The sequence below is a fragment of the Microcebus murinus genome, chromosome 14, assembly GCF_040939455.1.
Source record: "Microcebus murinus isolate Inina chromosome 14, M.murinus_Inina_mat1.0, whole genome shotgun sequence".
NCBI lineage: Eukaryota > Metazoa > Chordata > Mammalia > Primates > Cheirogaleidae > Microcebus > Microcebus murinus.
In genome coordinates, this window is record NC_134117.1 from 54,543,273 (window position 1) to 54,571,223 (window position 27,951).

A 27,951-nucleotide genomic window follows, 5' to 3' on the forward strand; every position below is an offset into this window, starting at 1 on the left:
ACACACATAGGGAGAAGCGGGTAAAGGCCATGTGAAGACAGAGACGGAGATTGGAGTGATGGAGCCATAAGCTAAGGACCACCTAGAGACACCAGAAGCTGAAAGAGGCAAGGAAGGAGTCTCCCCTAGAGCCTTTGGAGGGAAGTGGCCCTGCCAACATCTTAAATTCAGATTTCTGGCCTTTAGAACTGTGAGAGAATAAATTTCTGTTGTTTTAAATCACCAAGTTTGTGGTAATTCCTAGGATGGCACTCCTAGGAGACAAACACATGTATCTTTTCCCTGTTACTTAGCACGAATCTAGGCCAATGTCCCCTACATATCTATCCATATACATTCAAGAAATCTGAAGTTATACAGATTTAACAAAGAAGCCAAAACAAGTGCAAAGTTCATCCATGTTGTTGCAAATGGCAGGATTTCCTTCCTTTCTTATGGCTGAACAGTATTCCATTGTACATATACACCACATTTTCTTTATCCATCCATTGATGGACACCTGGTTGCTTCTGTATCTTGGCAACTGTGAATAGTACTGCAATAAACATGGGCATGCAGATATCTCTTTGACATTGATTTCACTTCCTTTGAATATACCCAGTAGTAGGATTGCTGGATCACATGGTAGTTCTACTTTTATTTTTTTAAGGAACCTCCATGTGGAATCTAACAAAGTTGATCTCATAGAAGTAGAAAGTAGAATGATGATTATCAGAGGCTGGGGGGTTTGGGGGAAGGCAGTTGGGGAGAGGCTGGTCAAACAATATTTATAGTTAGGAGAAATAAATTCAAGACATCTACTGTACAGCACGGTAGCAACAATGATATATTATATTCTTTAAAAATTCTAAGAGAATGGATGGTATGTGTTCTCAGCACAAAAATAACTACAGTTGGCCCTTGAACAATGCAGAGGTAAGGAGAGCTAACCTCCTTGTACAGTAAAAAACCCACATATAACTTTTGACTCCCCCAAAACTTAACTGTCATTAGTCTGTTGACTAGAAGCCTTCCTGACAACATAAACAGTTATTAGGCTGGGCGCGGTGGCTCACTCCTGTAATCCTAGCACTCTGGGAGGCTGAGGCGGGTGGATTGCTCGAGGTCAGGAGTTCAAAACCAGCCTGAGCAAGAGCGAGACCCTGTCTCTACTATAAATAGAAAGAAATTAATTGGCCAACTAATATATATAGAAAAAATTAGCCGGGCATGGTGGCGCATGCCTGTAGTCCCAGCTACTTAGGAGGCTGAGGCAGAAGAATTGCTTGAGCCCAGGAGTTTGAGGTTGCTGTGAGCTAGGCTGATACCACGGCACTCACTCTAGCCTGGGCAACAAAGCGAGACTCTGTCTCAAACAAAACAAAACAAAAAACAGTTATTAACACATATTTTTATCTTATATGTATTATATACTGTATTCTTACAATAAAGTAAGCTAGAAAAAAGAAAATGCTACTAGGAAATCATAAGGAAGAGAACATACATTTACAGTAATGTACTGTATTGATACTGTAAGTTTACATCACCTGTTTACAAGATAAATTATTTGTCTGAAATGGTGGGCAGTGACAGCTGCAGACCTCAATCTATGGTACATATCAAGTAATTCAACTTTTTCTTGTAATGTCATGACTTTTCTTGGTTCTTGGGAGCATTTCCAGCATAATTAGTGGCACTTTGTATGTGTCCCATGGCACTTCTCAAGGTTTACAGTATTTCACTAAGCATGCTAAAAATTATTTAAGAACTGCAACAGATCACTTTTTACTGTGTTATGAAACTTACTGGAGAGATCAACTGCTCACATGGAGATGATTAGTGTTACACAGCATTTTAAGCAGATACAACACTTGAGCTCACAGAAGAAAGAACAGGGAGATGGTGGCTACAAAATTATTACAGTAGTACAGTATGTACTACATCAATTTTATGCAGTTATGATTTAAAATTGCATCTTTTCTTTTGCTACTAGGGCTGGAACCTTGAGTATGCTGAGGATTCAGAGGAGGCTTGCCTCCAGTGTCCACCACTGTAGCAGAAAGAAAGTCTGGTTGGACCCCAACAAAACCAATGAAATCACTAACGCCAACACCTATCAGCAGATCTGGAAGCTGATCAAAGATAGGCTGATTGTCTGCAAACCTGTGACTGTCCATTCCTGGGCTAGAAGCTGGAAAAACATCATGGCTCACTGGAAGGCAGGCATGTGGGTGTGGGTAAGCGAAAAGGTACAGCTGGTGTGCAAATGCCTGAGAAGGTAACTGGATAAGGAAGATGAGGATTCTGTGCCAGCTGCTCAGAAGACACTGTGACTCTAAGAAGAATAACCACTACATGTATCACAGTCTATACCTTAAGGTGAAGGGGAATGTGTTCAAAAACAAGCAGATTCTCATGGAACATAAGCTGAAGGCAGACAAGGCCTGCAGGTCTAGGACCAAGGAAGCAGGCAAGCACCATGAAGAGTGCCGCCAGGCTAAGAAGAACGAGAGCGTCAAGACTCTGTCCGAGAAGGAGCAGGCCAAGAAATAAAGCTCCCCTTCTCTTGTCTGCACACAGTGGTCTCGGTGATAACAGAGCAATCATTCAAATAAAACAAGCCTTTGTCTGCTTAACAAAACAAAACAAAACAAGCATCTATACATTTGTTTGCATTTCTTTCAAATGGTGCTATATATGGTCTGTGTTTGTGTGTGTCAGTTTTGATAAATTTTAACTTTTTAAATAGATTTGTATATATTTTATGGTAGTAAATGACTAAATACACTAGTTTCTATATATATTTTATGTTTTTTTCTTAATTCTTTCAATATTTCTAGACTACATGGTTCAAATTTGTGAGTTTTTTCAAACTGTTGCAATCTCCAAAAATTTTTCTAATATATTTATTGAAAAAATCCACGTATAAGTGGACCCAGGCAGTTAAAACCTGTGGTATTCAAGGGTCAACTGTATGTGAAATAATGCATGTGTTAATCAGCTAGATTTAACCATTCCACTATGTATACAGTTGTCCCTCAGTATCCACGAGGGATTGGTTCCACGACCTCTGTGGATACTCAAATTCACGGATGCTCAAGGCCCACAGTGGGCCCTATGGGACCCAAGGATGCTTAAAGTCAGCTGTTCATGTTCTTGAGCTTCTCATTGTGAGAATACAGTACTTTTGGTGAGTGGCTGGTTGGTTGAATCTTTGACATGGAACCCCTGGATATAGAGGGCCAACTGTATATGTTTCATAAATCATATTGTACATGGTAAATACGTACAATATGCCAATTAAAAATTTTTTGGAAAAAAGTATGGATAGCAATATATGTCCCCCTACCAACCTAGTACAAAATTAAATGAATGTATTTCTTTACCAAAAAGAAAAAAAAAAGAAAAGAAAGGAAAAACATCATATATCTCAAAGCCACATGTATTTTTGGATGTCAGACATGGATGTATATTTTGTACCACTGCCTCTATTAGCAAGGATAATGAGGCATGGAATATATAGAGACTAAACATTCCAGCAAATGGCCTGAAATCATTTTAAAGAGATACTTTTTCTTTCTTTTTTTTTTAATCACTAGGTTGCATTTCCCTTTGCCACCACTACCCTGAATCATTCTATTTTGTACACCCTATAATTTTAACACAGCTAGTGATTCATCCTATATAATTGTTCTGTAAAGTAATCCTATTGTCTTTAGTTGGGCTTTTAAAAAAAAGTATGCAAAAATAAAGAGGACCTTATTAATTTTATATTTTATAATAAATGATGACTTCAAATCTTACATCTTTCGATTTGCAGATGCTGTCAAATTCTAGTTTATGAAACAGCAATATAACCAAAGCTATTCTAGAGAAAAGATCCAGTGGTGTGGTGTTAGTAGTGCTACACACACACACACACACACACAAACACACCCTCCATGTGATATCATTAACTTTTTTTTTTTTTAGAAGATTCTGCAAAAAGATCAGAAGTATGACTATTATTTCTTTTTTAGAAACAAGGTCTCAGTAGGTTGCCCAGGCTGGCCTTGAATTCCTGGGCTGAAGGGATTTTCTTGCCTCAGCCTCCTGAGTAGCTGAAATTAGAGGTGTGTGCCATTGTGCCTGGCTTGGAAATATTATTTTAAACAAACAAATTTGTCTAAACAAACAAATTTTAAAATATTTTTAATATTTTAAAAAGTTATGTGAGGCTGGTCATGGTGGCTCCTAGCACTCTGGGAGGCTGAGGCAGGAGGATCACCTGAGCTCAGGAATTGAGACCAGCCTGAGCAAGAGCCAGATCCCATCTCTACAAAAAATAGAAACAAATTAGCCAGGCATGGTGGCATGTGCCTGTAGTCCCAGCTACTTGGAGGCTGAGGCAGGAGAATCATTTGAGCTCAGGAGTTTGAGGTTGCAGGGAGCTATGATGACAGCACTGCATTCTACCTAGGGTGACAGAGAGAGACCATGTCTCAAAAAAACAAAAAACAAACAACACCAACACCAACAAAAAAACAAGTTATGGGAATCAATAAAATTATATACAATGTATTCAAATCACAAAGGAGGAAGTAAAATTATCACTATTTGCAGATGGAATCATCTTGTATTTTTTTCCAGCTTTACTGAGGTATAATTGACAAATACAAATTATATATATTTAAAGCATACAATGTGATGTATTGATATATGTATACATTGTGAAATGACTGCCACAATTAAGCTAATTAACATTTCTATCCCTCACATAGTTATATTTTTGTGTGTGTGTGTGGCGAGAAACACTTAGGATCTACTACTTATGCGTAGCAAATTTCACATATACAATAAGATTACTAATTACAGTCACCATGCTGTATCTTAGTTCTCTAGAACTAACTCATCCTACACATGACACTTTGTATGCTTTGACCAATAACTCCCCATTTCCCCCACTCCTGCAGCCCCTGGGAACTACCATTCTACTCTGTTTCTATGAATTCAACTTTGTTTAGATTCCATATAAAATTGAGAGCCATTATCTTATCCGAGAAAATCTTAAGGGATCCACTAAAAAGTGTTGAATAAGCAAGACAGTGTTTATACCTCCCACCACCCCCAAAAGTGGGACAGGACCATCTGGGAATGAGCCTTCCCAATGCTGAGCGATGAAGGACATCTATCACTCTAACGCAAGTGGAGATCAGCCATCAATGATTCCAAGGGAATATTTTATCAACAGGGGGGAAATGAGAAAAGAAAAATAGCTCAGAGTAGTCTGAGCTATGTGAGGTATGCGAAATTTATGAGGCCCAGAGAGTTATGAATATGGGACTTCAGTCATGCTTCCCCCACTCCCACGCCCATGCTGGGGAGGTGGGGTAATTGTTTAAAAGTATTTTATTCCTTTTCAGGAAGGTTTTTTATGTAGGCATTTATGGATACAAATTTTCCTCTTAAGACTGCTTTAGCTGTGTCCCACGGATTTTGATAACTTGTGTCTCCTTTAACATTGAGTTCAAAGAATCTTTTGGTTTCCATCTTAATTTCCTCTTTAACACAGTAATTGTTCAGCAGAAGGTTGTTTAGTTTCCATAGCTTTGTGTAGAGATGAAAGTTTCTGACTAGCTACAGAAACTTTATAGCACCAACAGCTTATGTTATTTTAATGTAAATTCTTGGTAAATAACTTAGGAACTGCCTCTTCCTTTTCTTTAAAAATCCATTTGTGACTGCTGCTGATTGGAGTGTATTTTGAGGGCCACTTGAATCTATATTCCTGGGTGGCAGTCCTCAAACTTGGCTCAAATAAATACACTCTGTGTGTATGTGTGTGTGTGTGTGTATACTTTTTTCCAGATTGTATTTATAAAATCTCAGTGAGTGATTTGGAGATATTGGGAAAAAAAAATCACACATTGTGGTACCAAATGGTGAAATAAAGACATTTTCAGATAAACCAAAAACTAAGAATTCATTGCCAGCAGATCTGTATTACAAGATATGATCAAGGAAGTTCTTCACACTGATGGGAAGTGATATTGGATATAAAACTTGGATATTTAGAAATAAATGAAAAACATTCAAAATGATATATATGTGGGTAATTATAAAAGACTATTTTTTTCTCTTAATTTCTTAAAAAAATAACCATTGAAAGTAAAATCCTTAACATTGTATTAGAGGTTACAACATATACAGATGAGATATAAATGACAACTACAGCATAAAGAATGAGGTGGCAGTAAATAGAATGATATGATTGCAAGGTTCTTACAATTCACTTGGAGTGGTATAATATTAACTCTAAGTAAGCCTAGAAAGTTATAATTCCTAGAGAAACCACTAAAATATAAAATGCTAAAAGGCCATCTAGACACAACTATACTGTCCAGAAGAAATGCACTTTAAAGACATAGATAGGTTGAACATAATAGAAGAATATATACTATGCAAATAATAAACACAAAAAATGAGGTATCTATGTTAATATAAGACAAAATAGACTTCTAGAAAAGGTATAGTAAATATAAAGGGGGAACATTTTATAATACTGAAAGGGCCAATGCATCAGGAGAGTATAATAATCTTAATTATTGGTATCTAATAATTGGTATCTAATATTGGTATCTAAATATTGGTATCTAATAAATCTGGTATCTAATACCAGAGCTCGAAATTCATGAAGCAAAGACTGATATATTTTTAAGGTAAAAAATCAATAAATCCACATATCATACTTAGAGATTTTTAACACTCTTCTCCTACTGATAAAGTTACTAGACAAAATAGTCAGTACAGACATAAAAGACCTAAATGACACTATCAAACATCTTAACCTAAGTGACATTTTCATAACACTATACCCAAAACCACAAGTACACATTCTTTTCAAATGCATATGAAACGTTCATCAAAAACAACATACTTTTAAATAACCTAAGAAACCACAAGGAAAATTGGAAAATATTTAAAACAGGATAATAAAAATATAATACATCAAAATTTGTGGGATGCAGATAAGGCAGTGTTTAGAAGGAAATTTATAGCTTCAAAAACTTATCTTAGAAAAGGTAAGTAAGGTTCTGCCTTAAGAAGCCAGAAAAAGAAAAGTACTATATACTGAAAATAAGTAGAAGGAAGCAAATAACAAAGATAGGAGCAGGAATCAACATAAAAAGATAACAAACCATAAATAAAATAAGCAAAGTCAAAATGGGTCATTTGAAAAGATTACCAAATTTGCCAAACTCCTGGGCAGACTGACTGAGGAAAATGTACATCTGGAATTTCCTTTTAAAGAACTGTTTTGAAAAAAGATAGCTTATTTCAAAATGGTTTTTTTTTTTTTTTTGCCACATATCATATATAGACTTGCCTCTTGGTGAGTGGGGGCAGAAACTGACTGTGAAGGGGCATGAGGGAACTTTAAACAAATACTGAACTTTAGTTAATATTCATGCTGAATGAAGTATTTAGGAGTGAAGTACACTAACATCTGCAATTTGCTTTGAATGCATCAAAAAATAAGACTGCTGATTAGTTAGATGAAAACATGCATAGATATATGATCAAGCAAATATACCAAAATATTAACTGAACTGGATATATGAATGCTATTTAAATAATTATTTCAACTGTTCTGGATGTTTAAAAATTTTCATAATATTATAAAATGCTGGGGAAAAAAATTATGCCGTCAATTCCTCTGCTCTCTCATATTGCCTATACAAATTGTAACTGAATTTATATGAAGCCAACAGGTGGTGCTATTCTCAGTCATGAGTTTATCTTTTTTTTTTTTTTTTTGAGACAAGGTCTCACTATGTAGCCCTGTTACAGTGCAGTGGCATCATAATAGCTCACTGCAACTTCAAACTCGTGGGTTCAAGCGATCCTCTTGCCTCAGCCTCCCAAGTACCTGGGACTCGGGAGACATGAACCACCATGTCAGGTTAATTTTTCTATTTTTAGTAGAGATGGGGGAGTCTTGCTCTTGCTGGTCTTGAACTCATGGCCTCAAGTGATCCTCTTACCTCAGCCTCCCAAAGTGCTAGGATTATAGGTGTGAACCACTGTGGCTGGCCAGTGAGGATTTTATCGTTAAAAAAAATCTTTAATATATTAATAGGAAATAAACCGAACCATTTATTCTCATCAAAGACATAAATTGCATAGTGACTTCACATTGTATATATAATGACCCTGGCTCAGATGAGAGAAGTTCTTGCAGTTTCATGCTTCAGTTTCAGCTTAGATGCCTATTTTCAAGGCTAATCATTTAAAGATGGGCACCTGCCCTGACTATAGCCTTTAGCACAAGAAAATTTATTTGCTGAGCTTGGCATCTCAGGGTGAAATGCAAGGCTCATAGGATATCAAAACAAAACAAAACAAAGCCAAGAAAAACTAATGTTTTACTGTTAAGGCAGTCACATAAAAGATTACAGATGCAGTGTTTATACCTTCAACAAAAGCTCTTGCGTTTCATTACCTTTATCAAGAGATGCTCCAGCCATATGGTAAAAGCTCAATGCAGTGTCTACATCATTAATATTCTTTAGGAAAGTAAAGAAGTTCTCCACCTCCTGAAACGTCAGACCCTGAAAGAGGAAAGACAGTAAGGTAAGGCTGTAGCACAAAATGCAGAAAACTAGGCAGTTATTCAGAACGAGGCAGTCTATAAATCAGAAATTTATGCCCACGTCTAGAACAGAAACTGAATAAATTAGTCAAGGAGTGTCAAATTTGTATACAATAGGGGAAGAAAGCTCTAGAATTTTACCCTGAGAAAGGCAAACTGGCTGCTTCCTTCTCACAGGTAAAATCTGACAAAGCTTCTTAGAATGATGGCTGGAAGCCTTTAAATGAAAATATTTCTAACTGTGCTCTCCAATTGGTCACATCATCTGTTATGACACTTCCTAAATGGCCTGCAGCTACTCGATCTGTTCTATATCTTAAGAAGTAAGATCAGAGTGAGGACTTCCACTTTCATAATCTGCTCACAGGCCAGCTAAGCATTTTTGAGGCTTAAGCTAATTAAAGAATCACCAAAGTCAGTGATATACAGGAAAACGGTTTCACTATTTGGCAAAATCCAAGCACTGGGGAAGTTGCTCATTATCTCAATTTAAAAGCTACAAAGTAATTTGCCACTTAACATTAATCTGATGAAATTCTGTGAATGAAGAAATCCTTTTCAAAAGCTGTTCAAAGACTGAACAGTTCTATGAATCTCAGATTCTACTTTCTATGGCTCAAGAGAAAGTACCTGGGATTCCTTCATAGGGAGGAAATTTTGTCCTATTTGCCTTTTCCCCACTCCCCACTCCTCATGCTGTGATGGAAATGAATACAGTTTCTGAGAAGTGGAAAGGCTGGGAATGCCCCAGACACTGAGGTTAATGCCTTTTAATAAAGCATCAGGTCCTTCAGGCATTGCAGATGTTGACTGGCTTTCACCTAGTGCGGCTCCTTTTCTGATTTCCATTTCCTCAAACTACAGAGACCAAGAACCTACTTCAGGAACTCAGTAATGTAGAAATCTTAATACGGACAATCTATAGTTCTTTCTCAGTACTCTCCAAACTGGGTCAATTGTATCTTTTTCATATTATCAATCAAACTGAGAGCTAAAATACTATTGGCGTGATTATGTCACATAATCTTTCATAATTTTTCCCTTAGAATCATAGAACTTAAAAACTTTTTATTATGGAATATGATGACCATACAGAAAAGCACATAAAGTATAAATGTACAACTTAACAAACTGTTGTAAAATGAATACATTCAGGTCAAAGAACAGACTATTATCAGCACCCCAGAAGCCTCCTCCCTTCCCTCAACATGCTTCTTCCCAATCATAAGCCCCAGCTCCACCCCCATCCCCAGTGATAATAATCACTATTCTGACTTTTAGGGAATTTATTTCCTGTTTTTTAAAAACAGCATTACTAACTATTTATGCACCCTTAAACAGAAATAGTTAAATTTTGTCTGTTTCTGAACTTTATGAATGGAATCATGCGGTAGGCATTCTGTTCTACATGGCTTCTCTAATATTTGTTCCTGTTTTTGTGCATATCTGTAGTTTGTTAATTTCTATTGCTATAAATTATGCAATTATGTGAATATACTGCCATTTGTTTATCCATTCTATTTAGACTATTTCCAATATTTGGCAATTATCAACTGTGGTGCATCTGTACTTAAGCATTCATTCAAACATTTATGGAGTACCTTCCATGTACTAAGTGCCATAATTTTTGGTAGTGAACTGGAAGGCCTAGATTATATACCATGTTCCTAATTTGAGGTCATTCTCTTGGCTTTGACTTAGAATGCTCAGAGTTAGGTCTCATTATAAGCTTATGTGGATGCCACAATATGCAATTCAATGTAAGCACTGGACTAGAATCAACCTTACAGAGGAGACTACCACTGGATTAGAAGTACCTATTCTATAATATCACTGCTTGTGGATAGATACAGTGATCCTCCTTTTCCCTCTATCAAAAAACATGTAAAGGTAGAAGCCACCCAAGTGTCCATTGATGGATGAATCGATAAACAAAATGCAGCATATATACAGAATGGACTATTATCCAGCCTTTATAAGGAATAAAATTGTGACACAAGCTACAACATGGATGGACTTTGAAGACAATGTAGCATGTGAAATAAGCAAGCCACAAAAGGACAAAGGAAAATAGTGCATGATTACACCTTATATGAGTTACTTAGAGTTCAAATTAATAGGGAAAGAAAGTAGAATGGTGATTGTTAGGGGCTGCAGAGAGGGAGAATATGTAGTTATTGTTTAATGAGTAGGGAGTTCCAGTCTGGAAAGATGAACAAAGTTCATCTTTGGATGGTAGTGATAGTTGCACAACAATGTGAATGTACTTAATGCCACTGAAATATACACTTAAAAATGGTTAGAATGGTAAATTTTATGTTATGTATATTTTAGACCCTCTCCCCCCCATGACATGATAAAGTTTTTCAACTTTTCTTATTAAGGTATGGATTCCTTGGGTGGGGAGGATTTAGGGGACTGAGTTATTGAAAGGTTTTTTGAGCCTAAAAGGTTAACATAAAATTACTAAAACAGAAAGATCATGGTAGACAAAATGTTTCCTACTTTGAAAAACAACCTCTAACATTTGTTAAATTTTTTCACTGATAGTATCATTTATTTTACTTTTAGTAATAAAACTTTTTTCCATCTCAGATATGATTGAACACATATTTTAATTTAAAATTAACAGTAATAATTGAAGAAACATGGCCAGGCGCGGTGGCTCATGCCTATAATCCTAGCACTTGGGAGGCTGAGGCGGGCGGATTGCTTGAGGTCAGGAGTTCAAAACCAGCCTGAGCAAGAGCGAGACCCCCGTCTCTACTATAAATAAAAAGAAAATTAATTGGCCAACTAATATATATAGAAAAAATTAGCTGGGCATGGTGGCGCATGCCTGTAGTCCCAGCTACTTGGGAGGCTGAGGCAGGAGGATTGCTTGAGCCCAGGGGATTGAGGTTGCTGTGAGCTAGGCTGACGCTTCGGCACTCACTCTAGCTTGGGCAACAAAGCAAGACTCTGTCTCAAAAAAACCAAACAAAAAAACCCCCCTAAGAAACAATAGTTTATTTTTCTAATCAAGTGAACAAGCTAAATCTTAAGGCCTCAATAAATGTTGCATCTTATTATTTTCATTGAACCATAAGACCTTCTATTTTGATTATTCCTGGTAAATAGGAATTTTGTTTCTCCAGTGGTTTCCATTTGCCAAACAGTCATGACAGTTGGTTTAACATGGTAGCTACTGCTTTCAGGGGATTCTATCAGATGAATACTCATTTCCAGTGCAGCAGCTCTTGGCAATCTTTCACTGAAAATCCACCCATCAGGACTTCTCTATTGTGGCTGGCCAAGGAGTCCTGCTTTGGCTGCCAGAGCTTCATTTTGCTGATTGTGATATTCTTGCAATCTCATGGATATTCTTTGTGTCATCTTTAAATATTTCTGTAAGTAACATTCTGAATAGGTGATCTCTTCTCAGGTTTTACTTCTCTTGTTGTGAAGTCTTTAACACAGTCCAAAATGCAGGTTTCTGTAAGTTTACTGTGGGCCCCAAGAAATTCCTCAAACTTTTATCTAATCAGATTCTGGTATCTGTGCAGCCATATTCTTTTGGTATGTTTTATTAGTCACCTTTTCTTTTCTTTCTTTTTTTTTTTTTTTGAGACAGAGTCTCACTTTGTTGCCCAGGCTAGAGTGAGTGCTGTGGCATCAGCCTAGCTCACAGCAACCTCAAACTCCTGGGCTCACACGATCCTCCTGCCTCGGCCTCCCGAGTAGCTGGGACTACAGGCATGTGCCACCATGCCCAGCTAATTTTTTCTCTCTATATATTTAGTTGGCCAATTAATTTCTTTCTATTTATAGTAGAGATGGGGTCTCGCTCTTGCTCAGGTTGGTTTCAAACTCCTGAGCTCAAAGGATCCGCCCACATCGGCCTCCCAGAGAGCTAGGATTACAGGCCTGAGCCACTGCGCCCAGCCTAGTCACCTTTTCTAATGCATGAGTTTTCTTTCTGTTCTGGAAAAGTTGTCCAACTTTTGCTTGAATGTCTCTAGTGAGGCTGTTTCTTACTCAAGAACAGGCTCTCACATCCAACATCTGTATGAGGCTGGGGGGCTGTGCTGCAGTTAAGTCTGGGGACAGAGGGCCAGGATCAGGGCAGGCGCTGTGGGTGCTACATAGGAAAGAACCTAATGTTTGTTAATTTCTAAAAAAACCCCATAATCCTAGCACTCTGGGAGGCCGAGGCGGGTGGATTGCTTGAGGTCAGGAGTTCAAAACCAGCCTGAGCAAGAGCGAGACCCTGTCTCTACGATAAATAGAAAGAAATTAATTGGCCAACTAATATATCTAGAAAAAAATTAGCCAGGCATGGTGGCGCATGCCTGTAGTCCCAGCTACTTGGGAGGCTGAGGCAGCAGGATTGCTTGAGCCTAGGAATTTGAGGTTGCTGTGAGCTAGGCTGACGCCACAGCACTCACTCTAGCCTGGGCAACGAAGTGAGACTCTGTCTCAAAATGAAGCAGCAAATAATATAGCTCAGGACGACAGTGCTTATGATGAGAATTATAGGACAGAGAGAGAACAATATAAACGGTATGGCTATTTATCTGATGATTTAGAAAAAACGGTAGAATACAAATCACATTATGTAACTAATCTAAATATATAACACTTTATCTTTATTACATAGATATAAAAAAATATTCACTGAGCACTTACTAATCACTCAGCACTATGCCAAGAACAGTGAGGGAAATAAAACCGCATTGGATATAGGCCTTGATTTTATGGCACTTACAATTTAGATAGGCCACCTTAAAGAAAAGATGACATTAGTCACAAAATTCTTATTTCTTGCTAACTACTTCTGTAAAAAAATCCAGAAGGCTACTGGGACAAAGCTAGAGTGAGACTATAACATGAGCTTTATGGCTGGTAAAAAATGGAAAGTGAAAGGATATGCTTATTTTAAGGTGAGTTGTTCAGATCAGAAGGCTATAGCTTATGTACAATCTACTGGCCGGTGACTTGAACTGTATACATAGTAGTCAAAAAGAACTATCTTACCCTTAGGCTTGGTATTAAAGGGATTTTCTTGACCTACAATGGGGACAAGATGGATGAGTTATCTTATCCTGTGACCAATTTTCAACAAATTGGTTATTTGCCTTTGGAAGGGTGGTCTTATATAAAACTGGGCTCTACGTGATTAAAAAAGGTTAATGGTAGTTTGTGAACAGTAGAGACATTTCTTTAGGTTGTTTAAAAATGAATTTAACATTAGGAAGTTGTTAAGCAAGCAAACACAATTGTCTTTCAAAACTAACAGCACATTTTGTTTTAATTTAATTTCAAAATATAAAGGAGGTACAAATGTTTTAGGTTATATGGATTGCTTTTGTAATGTTTGAGTCCCAGCTACAGGTGTGCCCATCACCCAAACAATGTTTATTGTACCCATTAGATAGGTTTTTGCCCCTCCCCCTCCTTCTTCCCCCCTCTGCTTGATTTCCACTGAGTTTTACCTCTCTCTGTACATGTGTGTTCACTCATTAGTTAGTTCCAATTTGATAATAAGTACAGGTTTTTGTTTCTCCATTCTTGAGATACTTCACTTAGAAGAATGGCCTCCAGTTCCATCTAGTTTGTTGCAAAGGTATTAATTCATCGTTTTTTTATGGCTGAGTAGTACTCCATGATATACATATATCACATTTTATTAATCCACTCATGAATTGATGGGCACTTGGGTTGATTCCACAACTTGTGCAATTCTGAATTGTGCTCCAATAAACATTCCAGTGCAGGTGTCTTTTTGATGAAAAGTCTTCTTTTCCTTTGGGTAGATACCCAATAGTGGGATTGCTGGATCGAATAGTAGGTCTACTTATAGTTCTTTGAGGAATCTCCACACTGTTTTCCATAAGGGTTGTACTAATTTGCAGTCCCACCAACAGTGTATAAGTGTTCCTTTCCCTCTGCATCCACACCAACATCTATTGTTTCTGGACTTTTAAATAAAATTTTAACTGAAAAAAGGTGATATCTCATTGTGATTTTAATTTGCATTTTCCCGATGATTAGTGACACTGAGCATTTTTTCATATGTTTATTGGCCGTTTGTCTTTCTTCTTTTGAGAAGCTTCTGTTCATGTCTTTTGCCCACTTTTTAATAGGGTTGTTTTTTTCTTGCTGATTTGTTTGAGCTCTTTGTAAATTCTGGATATTAACCCTTTATAGGATATGTAGCTTGCAAGTATTTTCTCCTACTCTGTAGCTGTCTATTTACTCGGTTGTTTACTTTCATAGCTGTGCAGAAGCTTTTTAGTTTAATCAAATCCTATTTATTCATTTTTGTTGTTGACATGATTGCCCTTGTGGTCTTAGTCATAAATTTTTTGTGTAAGCTAATATCTAGAAGAGTATTCCTAAATTTTCCTCGAATTTCCTAGAATTCTTATGGTTTCATGCCTTAGATTTAAGTCTTTTTTTTTTTTTTTTTTGAGACAGAGTCTCACTTTGTTGTCCAGGCTAGAGTGAGTGCCGTGGCATCAGCCTAGCTCACAGCAACCTCAATCTCCTGGGCTTGAGTGATCCTTCTGCCTCAGCCTCCCGAGTAGCTGGGACTACAGGCATGCGCCACCATGCCCGGCTAATTTTTTTTTTTTTTTATTTTATTAATTTATTTTATTTTTACTTTTTTTTTTTGATAGCTGTAGAAGATGAATAATTTTTTTATATATATATCAGTTGGCCAATTAATTTCTTTCTATTTATAGTAGAGACGGGGTCTCGCTCTTGCTCAGGCTGGTTTTGAACTCCTGACCTTGAGCAATCCGCCCGCCTCGGCCTCCCAAGAGCTAGGATTACAGGCGTGAGCCACAGCGCCCGAGATTTAAGTCTTTTATTCATCTGGAATTACTTTTTGCGAGTGGTGAGAGGTAGGGGTCCTGTTTCATTCTTCTGCATATGGTGATCCAACTTTCCTAGCACCATTTATTGAATAGGGCTTCTTCTCCCCATATTGTTGTCTGCTTTGTCAAAGTTCAGTTGGTTTTATATCTGGGCTCTGTGTGTGTCCTTGTGGTTTAGATATGTTTCCTGAAGACAGCGGACACTTGGGTTGTGTTTTTTCATCCATTCAGCCAGCCTATGTCTTTTGAGAGGAGCATCCAGTCCATTCACATTAATTGATAGCATTGATATGTGGGATATTAGTCTGTTCATTCTGTTAGGTACTCCCTGACTGCTTTGTTTTACCTCTTGTTTTATTGTTTTATAATAATTTAGAGGTTTGGGGGTTTTTAAAGGTGATTTTACACTGGTAGGTATCTGTTTTGCTGATTTATGTATAATGCTATTCTGAGTATTTTGTGCAGGGCAGGTCTGGTCATGGCAAATTCCCTCTGTGTTTGCTTGTCTAGGAAAGACTTAATTTCTCCATTGATTGTGAAACTTAGTTTTGCAGGATATAAAATTCTAGGTTGGCATTTGTTCTGTCTAAGTCGATTGATGATGGGGCCCCAATCTTTTCTGGCTTGTAGGGTTTCTGCTGAGAAGTCTGTAGTTAGCCTGATGGGTTTTCCTTTGTAGGTTAATTATGCTTTCATCTTGCTGTTTGCAGAATTTTCTCCTTCATTTTGACTTTGGCCAGGTTGATTACTATGTGTCTTGGAGATGAGCTATTTGCTATGAATCTTCCTGGTGTTTGGTGTCTATCTTGTATTTGAATTTGATTCTGAATTTCTGGCAATACTGGGGAAATCTTTCTTAATAATTTCAAGTAGGTTTTCCATGCTTTCGCTTTTCTTCTCCCTCAGGGATATCTATAATTCAAATGTTAGTTTTGCTTCACATAGTACCAAATCTCTCTCAGTGATTGCTCACACTTTTCAATATTCTTCTCTGCCTCTTCGATTGATTGGGTTATCTCAAGAGCCTTGTCTTCTTGACAAGCTTTGAGATTCTTTCTTCTTCTTGGTTTAGGCTGCTGTTAAAGCTTTTTGCTGTGTTTTGAAATTCCCTAAATGAGTCTTTCATTTCTTTAAGCTCTGTTATATCCTTTCTTAAGTTGTCTAGCTCTCTAGTGCCTTTTTCAGTTTTTCATTGATTTCCTGAAATATTTTTTTGGCTTCCTTTTGTTGGTTTTCAACTTTCTCTTCAATTCCATTCATCTTATTTGCCATCCATATTCTGAATTCCATTTCTGTCATTTTGGCAATTTTTTGTGGGTGGAGTCTACTATTGAGGCTCCATTGTGTTCCCTTGGGGGTGTCGAACTATTTAGTTTTTTCACATTGCTATGGTTGTTTTGCTGGTTTCTTCTCATCTGGCTTCTCTTCTCTGATATTTGGGTTAACAGGATTGCAGGATACCTATTTTCTTTTGCTGAGGACTCCCTCAATCCAAGTCCAGGGGTGACAGCTGCTCAGGACTGAGGGGGAGGGGTCCTGAGTGAAGTGTTGGACCTCAGGAGGTTCTCTGGAGTCTCAGGAATGGAGTCACAGGCCTAGCTGTGGCCCTGGAGTTATAGTGGCAGAGCCTCAGACTTGAGCACAATGAGAGCTTCAGAGTTAGCTCTAAGGATTTTGGGGGCAAAGCTGTCCATATGGGAGCTGTTCTACCAGCGTGGGGACTGCCGATGCCCAGTCATGCAGGTAGGGGTTTTTCTCAGTGGCCCATGGTCTGTGTATGCAGGCTGGGGCTGCTAGTTGGCCAAAGTTCCCCTCTACACCTAGGACTCACTGAGGCAGTTGCCCAAGGCTTCCCAAGTGGTGTCTGTGGGTGGAACACTATCTGGAACAGTATCTGGAACTCTTCCTCTGTTCAGCTCCCACACCAAGGAGGAGGCGTGCTTGGCACCTCACCACAGGGCATGACATAGAGGAGTGTCTGTTCCTTCCCTGGCCTGGTGGGTGTGATGCAAAGGCTGCTACTAGAAGGCTGGGTCCCGAGAAGACCTGGCTGTGTGTGCCAGAGCAATCAGGATGGTGTTGGTTGCACAAACCTGGGATTGGCAGGCACCAGATTTCTGCTGCACCTGCTCTCTAGTGGAATGTCTCTGCACAGACTCTGAGCAGCTTCCTGATCAGCCCAGTGGTCTACGGTGGAAGAGGGAGACCCCTCACAGATTAAGCTCCCTGTAAATTTTGTTTCTCTCCTAAAAAGCAGTGTCCCCTTGGGTTACTTCTATCCTGCTCTCTTCACCTCTTCACAGCAGTGCAAATTGTATTGAGACCCCTGGCTTAATCTTTGAGATGGGTGATACTTTTGAGTAAGAATCAGCCATGCCATGTTTGATTGAGTTGTAGATGCTGTAATGAGCTATAGAGTTATTCTTCCTGGGACTAATACCTCTTTTTTAAATCCTGGATGGAGCTGGAGCCCATTCTTCTAAGCGAAGTATCACAAGAATGGAAAACAAACATCACATGTACTCACCATTAAATTGGTATCAAACAACACTTAGGTGCACATATGGAACTAATATTCATCAGGGATTGTGTAGGTGGGAGTGGGGAGAAGGGGATGGGTAAGTTCACACCTAATGGGTGTGGTGTGCACTGTCTGAGGGATGGGCATGCTTGTAGCTTTGACTCTGGTGGTGCAAAGGCAATTTATGTGACCAAAGCGTTTATACCTCTGTAATATTCTGAAATAAAAAAAAAAATGAAGGTCAAATTGTATCCAAAAAAAAAAAAAGTTGTTCTCCTTGTCAGTGGTTGATGATGCTTGCAGGAAAGAACCAACTGCAGAGATCTTCTTTTGTGTGTGCAATAAGCTCTAGTCCGTCAGGAGTACTTGAATGCCACAGGCTTTGGGAGGGGCACTGTAGCTTCCAGGGAGTTTCTTGTTCTCCACTACAGCAGAGAAGGGTGGAAGAGTGAGGCTGGGAATGGTTAGGTTGGGTGAGCCTAAAAGGCTTTGCAAAGCCTCAGCAGGACTCCAAGGTCATTTTGCCTGTCTCTCAGGAATGCCTCTATGAGGAGGGTCAAGGCAGGCTTTCCTAACTGGGAAGGCTGCTCAAGAGGAAGGGGCTGCAATTCCCCAACTGGCTGCTGGGAGTGAGCTCCACCCCTCTTGCATTACCCACCCTGCCTAGACTGACCGTGCAGCTTTGAGCCTTGGGAGGGCTCCAAGGTTATTTTGCTGGCCACTAGGGAATGGTGCCAGGAGGAGGGTCAAGGCAGGCTCTCCTAACTGGGAAGGCTGCTCATGCGGAAGGGGCTGCAATTCTCTGACTGGCTCTGGGAGTGAGTTCCATCTCTCTCTCGAGTTACCCCTGCCCTCCAGTGCCCAGTTGCAAACAGGTGCCTGAATGTGCCACGGGCTGGGATCTTCCCCATCAGAGTACCCACCCTAGTCCAAGAGTACAGCTTTCCTGTGGGGGTGATGGGTGCTCCCCCAGATCGCCACGTGTGGGACCTCCATAGTGTTCTCCAGTTAGTTCCACCCACGTGGGCCCCCTCAACTCTCAAGTCCAGCTTTCAAATCGTCCCCTTGCTGCCGTGTCCCCTAGCAACCCATTTGCGATCCGGCCTATGTGTATGACCCACTGGCATGCATCCCCAAGAAATGCTGGTGGGCAAGGAGCTCCCAGATTGGGCACCCAAGGTCCACTGCAGGTCATCAAGGGGAAAGGTATGGGCCCCACTCTCTGTGGAAACATAATACTGGAGGATGCTCCAGAGGGAGAGGCGGCAGCTTGCCAAATTCTCGGCTCAAAATGCTCTTCAGGTTTCAGTGGTGGGGAGGAGAAGTAGGGGAGGATAAGAATCTGAATGGAAGGAAGCTGGCTCTCTGGCCTCTCAGGTCATTCTAGTTGGAGGGGAATCCTGTTCGGAATGTCTAAGCTCTGGGATCACACAAGTTCTCCCCACAGTTCTGTGATTGCTGCAGTACTTGGACTTGTTGGGCTGGAAAAGCTTCCAAGTAACTTAGTAGCCCGCTGATCACCAAAGGATTGTGGGAAGGAGAAAGGGATCTGCCCCTTACCCCTTCACTGGGGTCTGAGTCTCTCTGGGTTTAGAGTCTCACTGATATCTTTTCTTCCTTTTTCCTCTTCCTCCTCTGCTTTGCAATTTTCCTCTGTGAGGTCTCTGGCAGGCTCCAGTACTCATTCCTCTGACCTACACCTGAGCTGTGTCCTTTATTCCCTCTCCTTTATCTGAAAACCTCCTTTCCTCCAGAATGGTCTGGTAAGTGATGTCTTCAGTCAGCCATCTTGCCTTCTTTTTTGCAGTTGATAAAACTTTTAGAAGTAAACAGGAGAAAAATCTTCATGACTTAAGAGTAGGTTAAGAGTTATGAGATGATACCCAAAGCACAATCCATAAAACAAAAAACTGGTAAGTTAGACTTCATCAAAAGTAAAATATTTTGCGCTTCAAAATACTGAGAGAATAGACAAATCACAGGCTTGGTGAAAATCATAAATTTGATAAAGGACTTGTTTCCAGAATTATATAAAGAACTTTTATGATTCAATAATGACAAAAAGTACCACCTGATTTTAAAAAAGATTTGAATGGACATTTTACCAAACAAGATATATGAATGGCTAATAACGAAATAATGTTCACCATCATTAGTCATTTGGGAAATACAAATTAAAACCACGATGATACTCCACTGCCCACCTATTAGAATAACTGTAATAAAAAAGGGAGTCAATAACAAGTGTTGGTGTAGATATGGAGAAACTGGAACTCTCATACATTCATGCAGAGATGTAAAATGGTTCAGCTACTTTGGAAAATAGTTGTGCAGTTTCTTAAAACTTTAAATATAAATTCACCATACAACTCAGCTATTTCATTCCTGGGAATCTTCAAGAGAAAGGAAAACATAGGTTCACTAAAAACCTGTATGCAAATGTTCATAGCAGCATTATTCATAATAGCCAAAACTGGAAACAATCTAAATGTCCACCAACTGGTAAGTATATAAACAAAATGTATATCCAAACAATGAAAAACTGCCTAATATTTGGCAATCAAAAGTAATAAACTATTAATGTAGCTTTAACATGGATAAATTTGAAAAACAGTATGCTAAGTAGAAGCAGCCAGACACAAATGACTATATTACTATATGATTGCATTTATATGAAATGTTCAGAAAAGGCAAGTGTAATAGAGACAGAAAGGCAATTTTTTTTTTTTTTTTGAGACAGAGTCTCACTTTGTTGTCCAGGCTAGAGTGAGTGCCGTGGCGTCAGCCTAGCTCACAGCAACCTCAAACTCCTGGGCTCAAGCAATCCTTCTGCCTCAGCCTCCCGAGTAGCTGGGACTATAGGCATGTGCCACTATGCCCGGCTAATTTTTTATATATATATATCAGTTGGCCAATTAATTTCTTTCTGTTTTTTTATAGTAGAGACGGGGTCTCGCTCTTGCTCAGGCTGGTTTTGAACTCCTGACCTTGAGCAATCCGCCCGCCTCGGCCTCCCAAGAGCTAGGATTACATGCGTGAGCCACAGCGCCCGGCCCAGAAAGGCAATTTATGGCTGCCTAGTGCTAGGGCAGAAATGAGAATTGACTGAAAACTAGCATAAAGGATCTTTTTAGGGTGATGGAAATGTTCTAAAACTGGATGGCAGTGATGATTGCATAACTCTGTAAATTTACTAAAAATCACTGAGTTGTATACTTAAAATGGGAGACTTTTATGGTAAATAAATTATACCTCAAAAAAGTTGTTTTAAAAAATAAAAAGGAGTTGGAATAGATGAGAAAAGGAAAATTTGGCTTCCTCTAGAGTCACCTGTAAAGCCAATATCTAGTGCTGACAGGCCGTGGATGAATGCAAGCACACCATGATGGAGGATTCCCTTGCCCTGTCTTGTAATCAATCATGGCAAAGCCATCTGCCAGGAACCAATCCAATTGCCCAAGTTCCCTCTATGGCCTACTGAAAAGAAAAAAGTCTCCTTTCATCTTCCTTATATGCTATGCCTCTCACCAATCTTACCTATTCTCTGCTCAATCTCCTGCTTAGTTTCTTTATTTTAATTGATATTTTTTATATCAGGTACTATATGAATATGGTACAAAATGTTACACAGTACAAAGCAATTCTTTCTGAACCCTGTCTTCCAGTCTCCTGCCCTGCACATGGTCACTGTTACCATTTCTTGGGTACCTTTCAGAGGTATTACTAGGCCTGTCCTGCTCTAATTATAAAGCATCTTTCTATTGCAAACCCCAGACTTCTCTTCAACTGCTGCCTGGCAGTGGGGGAAATTATACCACTTTCTGTTACTTACATTTCTATAGGTATCTAATCTTCCTGAAATATTACTTTCTTCATATCTTTATCCCTCCTGCTCACAAAATGTCAGTGATTTTCCACTGTCAACTGGATAAACCCCCAAACTTCTTATCCTGGGATTTAAGGTCCTCTACCATCTGCTTCCATAACTTACCTTTCTAGCTCTCTTCCTAAGAAGCTTAGGCTGGAGGCTGGCAACACTGGTTTCTGTTTCCCCATAACCTATGCTTATTCAAATTGTGGAGAATAAGAAGTGGCAATAAATAGGATGATTAGTGAAAAGATTATAGACTTTGGAATAAGATAGTCCTGGCTTTGAATCTCTTAAGAGATCACCCACCTCTTAAAACAGTGGGTGATCTCAGGTAAATAACTAAGGCTCAGAAGACTATATTTCATCTGAAAAATGAGAATTCTATCTATCACGCAGGATTGTTGTGATAACATGGAAGAAGACATATAAAATGTCTAGTACACAGAAGGTACTCAGTAATTGGTAGGTAGAAGTCTTCAGTAAGTTGGCAGGCTCATTACTACAGAACTGTCGGTAAGTATCTATTTTATTAAGCTCTGAAATAGACCATCTTCTCTGGTATGTGAGGGATAGTAAAGAGGGAAAAGGTTGAGGTATATGAAACTCATTGTGGGGAAAAAACAGGAAAATGATATGGGGAAAAACTCATAAAACTAAATCTCTTATTAGTAATTCACAGTTTAGTACTCCTTTGGGGGAAGTACAGCTTTCAAAACTAATTAGTCATTTAAAGAAAAAGGCATACCAGTAAAGCAGAATTCTAGTCTGTCTAGCTTTATGGCCATATTTCATGTGCTATATACTACATAGTGACTTTGGTGGGCACCTAATAATTGGAGTTAATGAGTTTTTAAAGGGTTATGCTAGCAATGTTTCTAGAATCTGATATTCCATGGATGACTAATATGATTCAATTCTCAAATATCTGTGAATAAATAAGGAGAGCTCACATGTATATTATCCATAGATAATATAAAAAGTTAGTCATATAATAATTTTATTAGAAATGCTTGATAAGTACTAACCTTGCTTAATGGCCAGTAGCAGTATTAATAAGCAATGATATGCATAGGAAGGCTGTTGGGGATAGGGCTATGATAGGGAACACTTAGCAAAAGCAAATAACTTTACAATCTCGGCTTGTCATAATGCTAACTGTGCCTTTAAGGCCAAATTCCAATTGTACCTCCACCAAGAAATCTTACTCAGTCTCTTCAGTTGGCTCTCATCTTCCTTATCAGTGCTTCAAAAAGATCTCATACCTTTAATGGAGTACTCAACACATTGATCTTTGCAACTGACAAACATTTGCCTATGAGACACTTAGCATGCAGAGGACATGCAAAGATGAGGAAGGCACTCCTCTTCAGAGGGTAAAAGTCGAGTGGGTTGTCTTGTATTATACTTATTTTAAATCTATTTCCTTCCACTGGGAATGTTAAGCTCTATAAGGCAGAGACTGTTTTGCTCACTACTGTATTCCCAATCTTTAGAAGAATGCTTGGCACATAGTGGGTGTTCTATAAATATTGAACATGAAATTATACAGTTCTTTGCATAAATATTTTTCTCTTACTAGACTATTACAGACTCTTTTGGTTTGTTTTTTTAACACCCTATTTATTGTGTTTAAATATAAATTTATAATAAAATGTGAATTAGCCTATCATGATAGATAATTAACTTAAGGTCAAATCAATGTCTGAACCAACCTATATGGTCAAAATAGAGGAGCATTTCTGAATGCAAACGCTATGCTTCCAGCATGGGGACTAAAAAAATCCACCCATATATCTGTAATCAATTTTCTGAAATTATAATTTCCAGCAGCTATCAGCTACCTACTGGGTAGTGTAGCTCTTAAGGTAAGGAATGGTCTTTATCTTTCATCTTTCTCACAGCATCTGGCCTAATATCTTGCACATAGCAATGTCTGCCATTGAACTGCATTGTAATTTTCAATTTCATCCTTAAATGAAGACATTATAAAAGTTAGCAGCATCTGTACTCATAAACACAGAGGATCACCACTGTAAATTATGTTTATGAAGTCTCAGAAAACTCTTTGATAAATAAATATGTGGTGGTTGCTTAGAGCATCAGTAGAGTAATTTTTCCCAGGCATGGCAGGTTCCCTGATTCTTCAAGTTATTACTCAGGGATGAAGCAGCTAGTGACACCGAAGGAGTATGGCTTCTCTAAAGCAGTGGCTCACAAGCCTAGCTGCACATTAGAATCACCTGGGGAGCCTTTAAGAAACACTGATGCCTGGACCCGCCCACTGAGCTTCTGATTTAACTGGTTTGAAGAGGGTCCCATAACCACATTTCTTAAAAATTCCCCAAGTGATCCTATTGTAGAGAAGCACTATTTTAGAAGAAGAGTATGGCGAGGAGAAACAGTCCTTTGCTATGCAGAAGATAAGATGTGGAATAAGAAGCCTTAGATCTTAGTTCAGGCTCTGAGTAAGTCATTAATTTCTCTCTCTGTCTCTATATTCTCTTAGGCCCAATATCTAACACGGCTATTAGACAGAAGGAGAAAAATGGCTGTGAAGCATTGCATAGTCATGAAGTTATATGCAAAAATTTATTTAATATCACCTCTAGAACCTTCAATCTTTTAGGTCTGGTTTGATATTGTAATATATAACTCCACACAGAAACTGATTAATTTAATGTGAGCCAAATGAAAACTTACATTTTCATGTAAACAAATCTGAAGTGGAATAAAGCAGCAATTAGAAAGCAGATGGTGATTCCCCTTTAATAGGAAGTGGTCCTAGAGAGACAGACTGGTCACCTTAGGAGCAAAGGCCCTTCATTAACTTTTTTTTTTTTTGGAGACAGAGTCTTGCTCTGTTGCCCAGACTAGAGTGCCATGGCATCAGCCTAGCTCATAGCTACCTCAAACTCCTGGTCTCAAGCGATCCTCCTGCCTCAGCCTCCCAAGCAGCTGGGACTACAGGCACATACCACCATGCCTCGCTAACTTTTTCTATTTTTTAGTTGCCTGGATAATTTTTTCCATTTTTAGTAGAGACAGGGGTGGGTTGGGGGTGGGGGTCTTGCTCTTGCTCAGGCTGGTCTCGAACCCCTGACCTCAAGCAATCCTCCTGCCTCACCTCGGCTTCCCAGAGTGCTAGGATTATAGGTGTGAGCCACCATGCCTGGCCTCATTAACTCTCATTTTAGTTCACTGCTGTGTTCACAAACTATTTAATCAACATGAGAGAACAATCAATCTTAATCTCTTTGCTAAGGCAGGCTAGAAATTCTTGGCCTGAAGTAATTTAGCACCCCAGAATTTCATCATCTGACAAAATTTGTCCTTTCACTTCAGAGCTCTTTTACAAGGTCTTCACGTCCTAAATCAACGTCTGTCTAAAGCTAAAATATTCCTTCAAGGGAGATATCTCTAACACCCAATTTATTGCTTTTTAAAATAAATTTATAATAAAATATGAATTAGTCTATCATGATAGACAATTAAGGTCAAATCAATGTCTAAATCAACCTTTATGTCTGGTCAAAATAAAGGAATGTTTCTGAATGCAAACACTATGTTTCCAGCATGGTGACTAAAAAAATTCACCTATATATTTGTAATCAATTTTCTTTCTTTTTTTTTTTGAGACAGAGTCTCACTTTTGTTGCCCGGGCTAGAGTGTTGTGGCATCAGCTTAGCTCACAGCAATCTCAAACTCCTGGGCTCAAGCAATCCTCCTGCCTCAGCCTCCTGAGTAGCTGGGACTACAGGCATGCACCACTATGCCTGGATAATATATTTATATTTTTATATATATATGTGTGTATACATATATACATATATATGTTTAGTTGGCCAATTAATTTCTTTCTATTTATAGTAGAGACAGGGGTCTCACTCTTGCTCAGGCTGGTTTTGAACTCCTGACCTTGAGCAATCCGCCCACCTCGGCTTCCCAGTGTGCTAAGATTACAGGTGTGAGCCACTGCACCCAGCTGTAATCAATTTTCTGAAATTACAATGTCCAACAGGTATCATCTGGCTACTGGGTAGTGTAGAAGTGCTCTCTGGGAAAGACATATTTCTCTCTGTCACTTTCCATTAATGATGAGTTCTCCCCACAGCCAAGAGAACACTTGCTGTGGGAAAAGGCTGGGCTGAGTTCAGAGAAACTGACACTTTCTCTTAGAGCCCAGCCTGCCCTCATTTGCAGCCCACAACATGGTTCAGAGGTCCTTTCAACTTTTCGACATCCAAGACAAAGAGGAAAAAGTCTGGCTAATAAAAGGGCTTTCCACCCACTTGGGGCAATGCTATTCATATAAGATTCTTTGCACAATGACTAATTAAGAAAACTGGGACAGGCACTAGCAATCCTATTTCTTATTTTCCATTATTGAGTCTTTAAAGGTAGAAGGCCCCTTATAGCTAGAATCTAGGACAAGCCTCTGAAATCATAAGGCCAATGATTTGTTTAATAAACATGGAAACCTGAGGCAGGACTTGATCTCAAGTCTTCTAGCTTCATGTCCACCATGCCACACTACCTTGGCAATCTCTCATGGAACATTTTTAGTACCAAGGCAGATTCCTGGTCATGGCTAGATGGTAGTCATTGTCCAATGGGAAGGTTATTGGGCTGAGAATGAGAAGTCTGGGTTCTAGTTCTAGCACTGCTGTGTGTGTGTGAGATCTTCTAGAGGCCTGACCTCTCCTTCAGTTTGTCCACCTCACCCCCAGACACTGACTCAGTTCTACAATCTGCCCTTTTCTCACAGTAAGGATGGCTGGTTTTGAAGGGTATCAGAGAGCAGTGTCGAATAGCGTTGTCACAAATCTGTGGTCTCCAATCTTAATGCTGCTCAAAACACTCTAAATCATCCCTTCCTAAATTCTCCAATAGCTTTATTATCAGTCTTTTTGTTTCTATGCTTGCCTCCTTCCAAATTATTTTCCATAAAACAGTCAGGGTTATCTCTTTAAACATATATATATATAACCATGTTGATTCACTGTTCACACACTTTAATAGCTTCCTATTGCACTCTGAATAAACTCCAAACTCCTCCTATACTTATAAGGTCCTGCAATGTTCTGTTCCTCATCTCCTTCTCTGACCTCATCTCAGCCCATTTTCCTCCTTGCTCAGTATGCTCTAACCACGAGTCCCCTTTCAGTTCTTCACACATGCCAGGTTTGTCTTTCCTGCCTGTTATGGACTAAATATTTGTCACCCTCCCCCTGCTGTCCATGTAGTGTGCCCAGTGTGGTTGTGTTTGGGGATGGGGCCTTAGAGGAAATAACAAGGTCAAATGAGGTCACAAAGGTAGGGCCCTAATCTGATAGAATTAGTGTTCTTATAAGAAAAAAACATCAGAGATCTCTCTCTCCATGCATACACACTGAGGAAAGTCCATGTGAGGACATGTCAAAAAGGTGTCTTCCTCCAAGGCAGGAAAAGAGCCATCATTAGAAACCAAATTGACTGGCACCGTGATCATAGACTTCGAGTCTCCAGAACTGTGAGAAAATAAATCTCTCTTGTTACAACCACTTAGTCTGTGGTAGTAATATTTTGCTACAGCAGGCCAAGCAGACTAATATACTGCCTTAGAGTTTTGCGTACATGATTTCTTTCTGTCTACAGCCTCCTCTTCTTCCATCTTGGGAAGATTTCCTTCCCAAGCTGCTTAAATGGTAGTGTTTCAGTGGTTTTCTCCTTGGCCCACAGTTCTATTCTATAATAACCCCCTTGGGCAGTCTCATCTACTTTCACGGTTTTAACTCTAACATAGTGTGTTGATGATTCTCAAATTTACCTAATGACTCAGATGGCCACAATTGAACTCTTTCTCTTCCCATCTAAACTAGTCTCTCCTTTAAAATTCTCAATCTCAGATTGTGGACACCCTTTTCCTGAACAAGAAACCTGGGGTTATTCTGGACTCTCTCCTTTTCCTCACCCATTGCTCATTTCTTTCCTCCCTTTGGATCTCAGGTACCAGAGATTATCTAGTTGTGATCCTTGGTTCATGACATACTCTCATCATTATGTTAGCACCTTTGCAATAACTATACATTCCTGTGATTTCTTTTC

At 39.1% G+C, this 27,951-nt stretch overlaps 1 protein-coding gene and 2 pseudogenes across 3 annotated transcripts in view; 1 reads left to right on the top strand and 2 right to left on the bottom strand.

Moving 5' to 3' along the window:
* The window catches only part of MICU1 (mitochondrial calcium uptake 1), a 246,858-nt gene that overhangs the window by 22,759 nt on the left and 196,148 nt on the right, over positions 1-27,951 (bottom strand). For all 3 annotated transcript variants that reach the window (XM_076010083.1, XM_012762546.3, XM_012762541.3), the window contains one exon: positions 8,462-8,570. In XM_076010083.1, coding sequence (XP_075866198.1) covers positions 8,462-8,570 — 109 coding nt within the window. The remainder of the gene's footprint in view (positions 1-8,461; positions 8,571-27,951) is intronic.
* On the top strand, positions 1,880-2,624 carry LOC105870166 (large ribosomal subunit protein eL19-like; annotated as a pseudogene).
* LOC109729388 (mitochondrial import inner membrane translocase subunit Tim9 pseudogene) lies at positions 11,742-12,160 on the bottom strand (annotated as a pseudogene).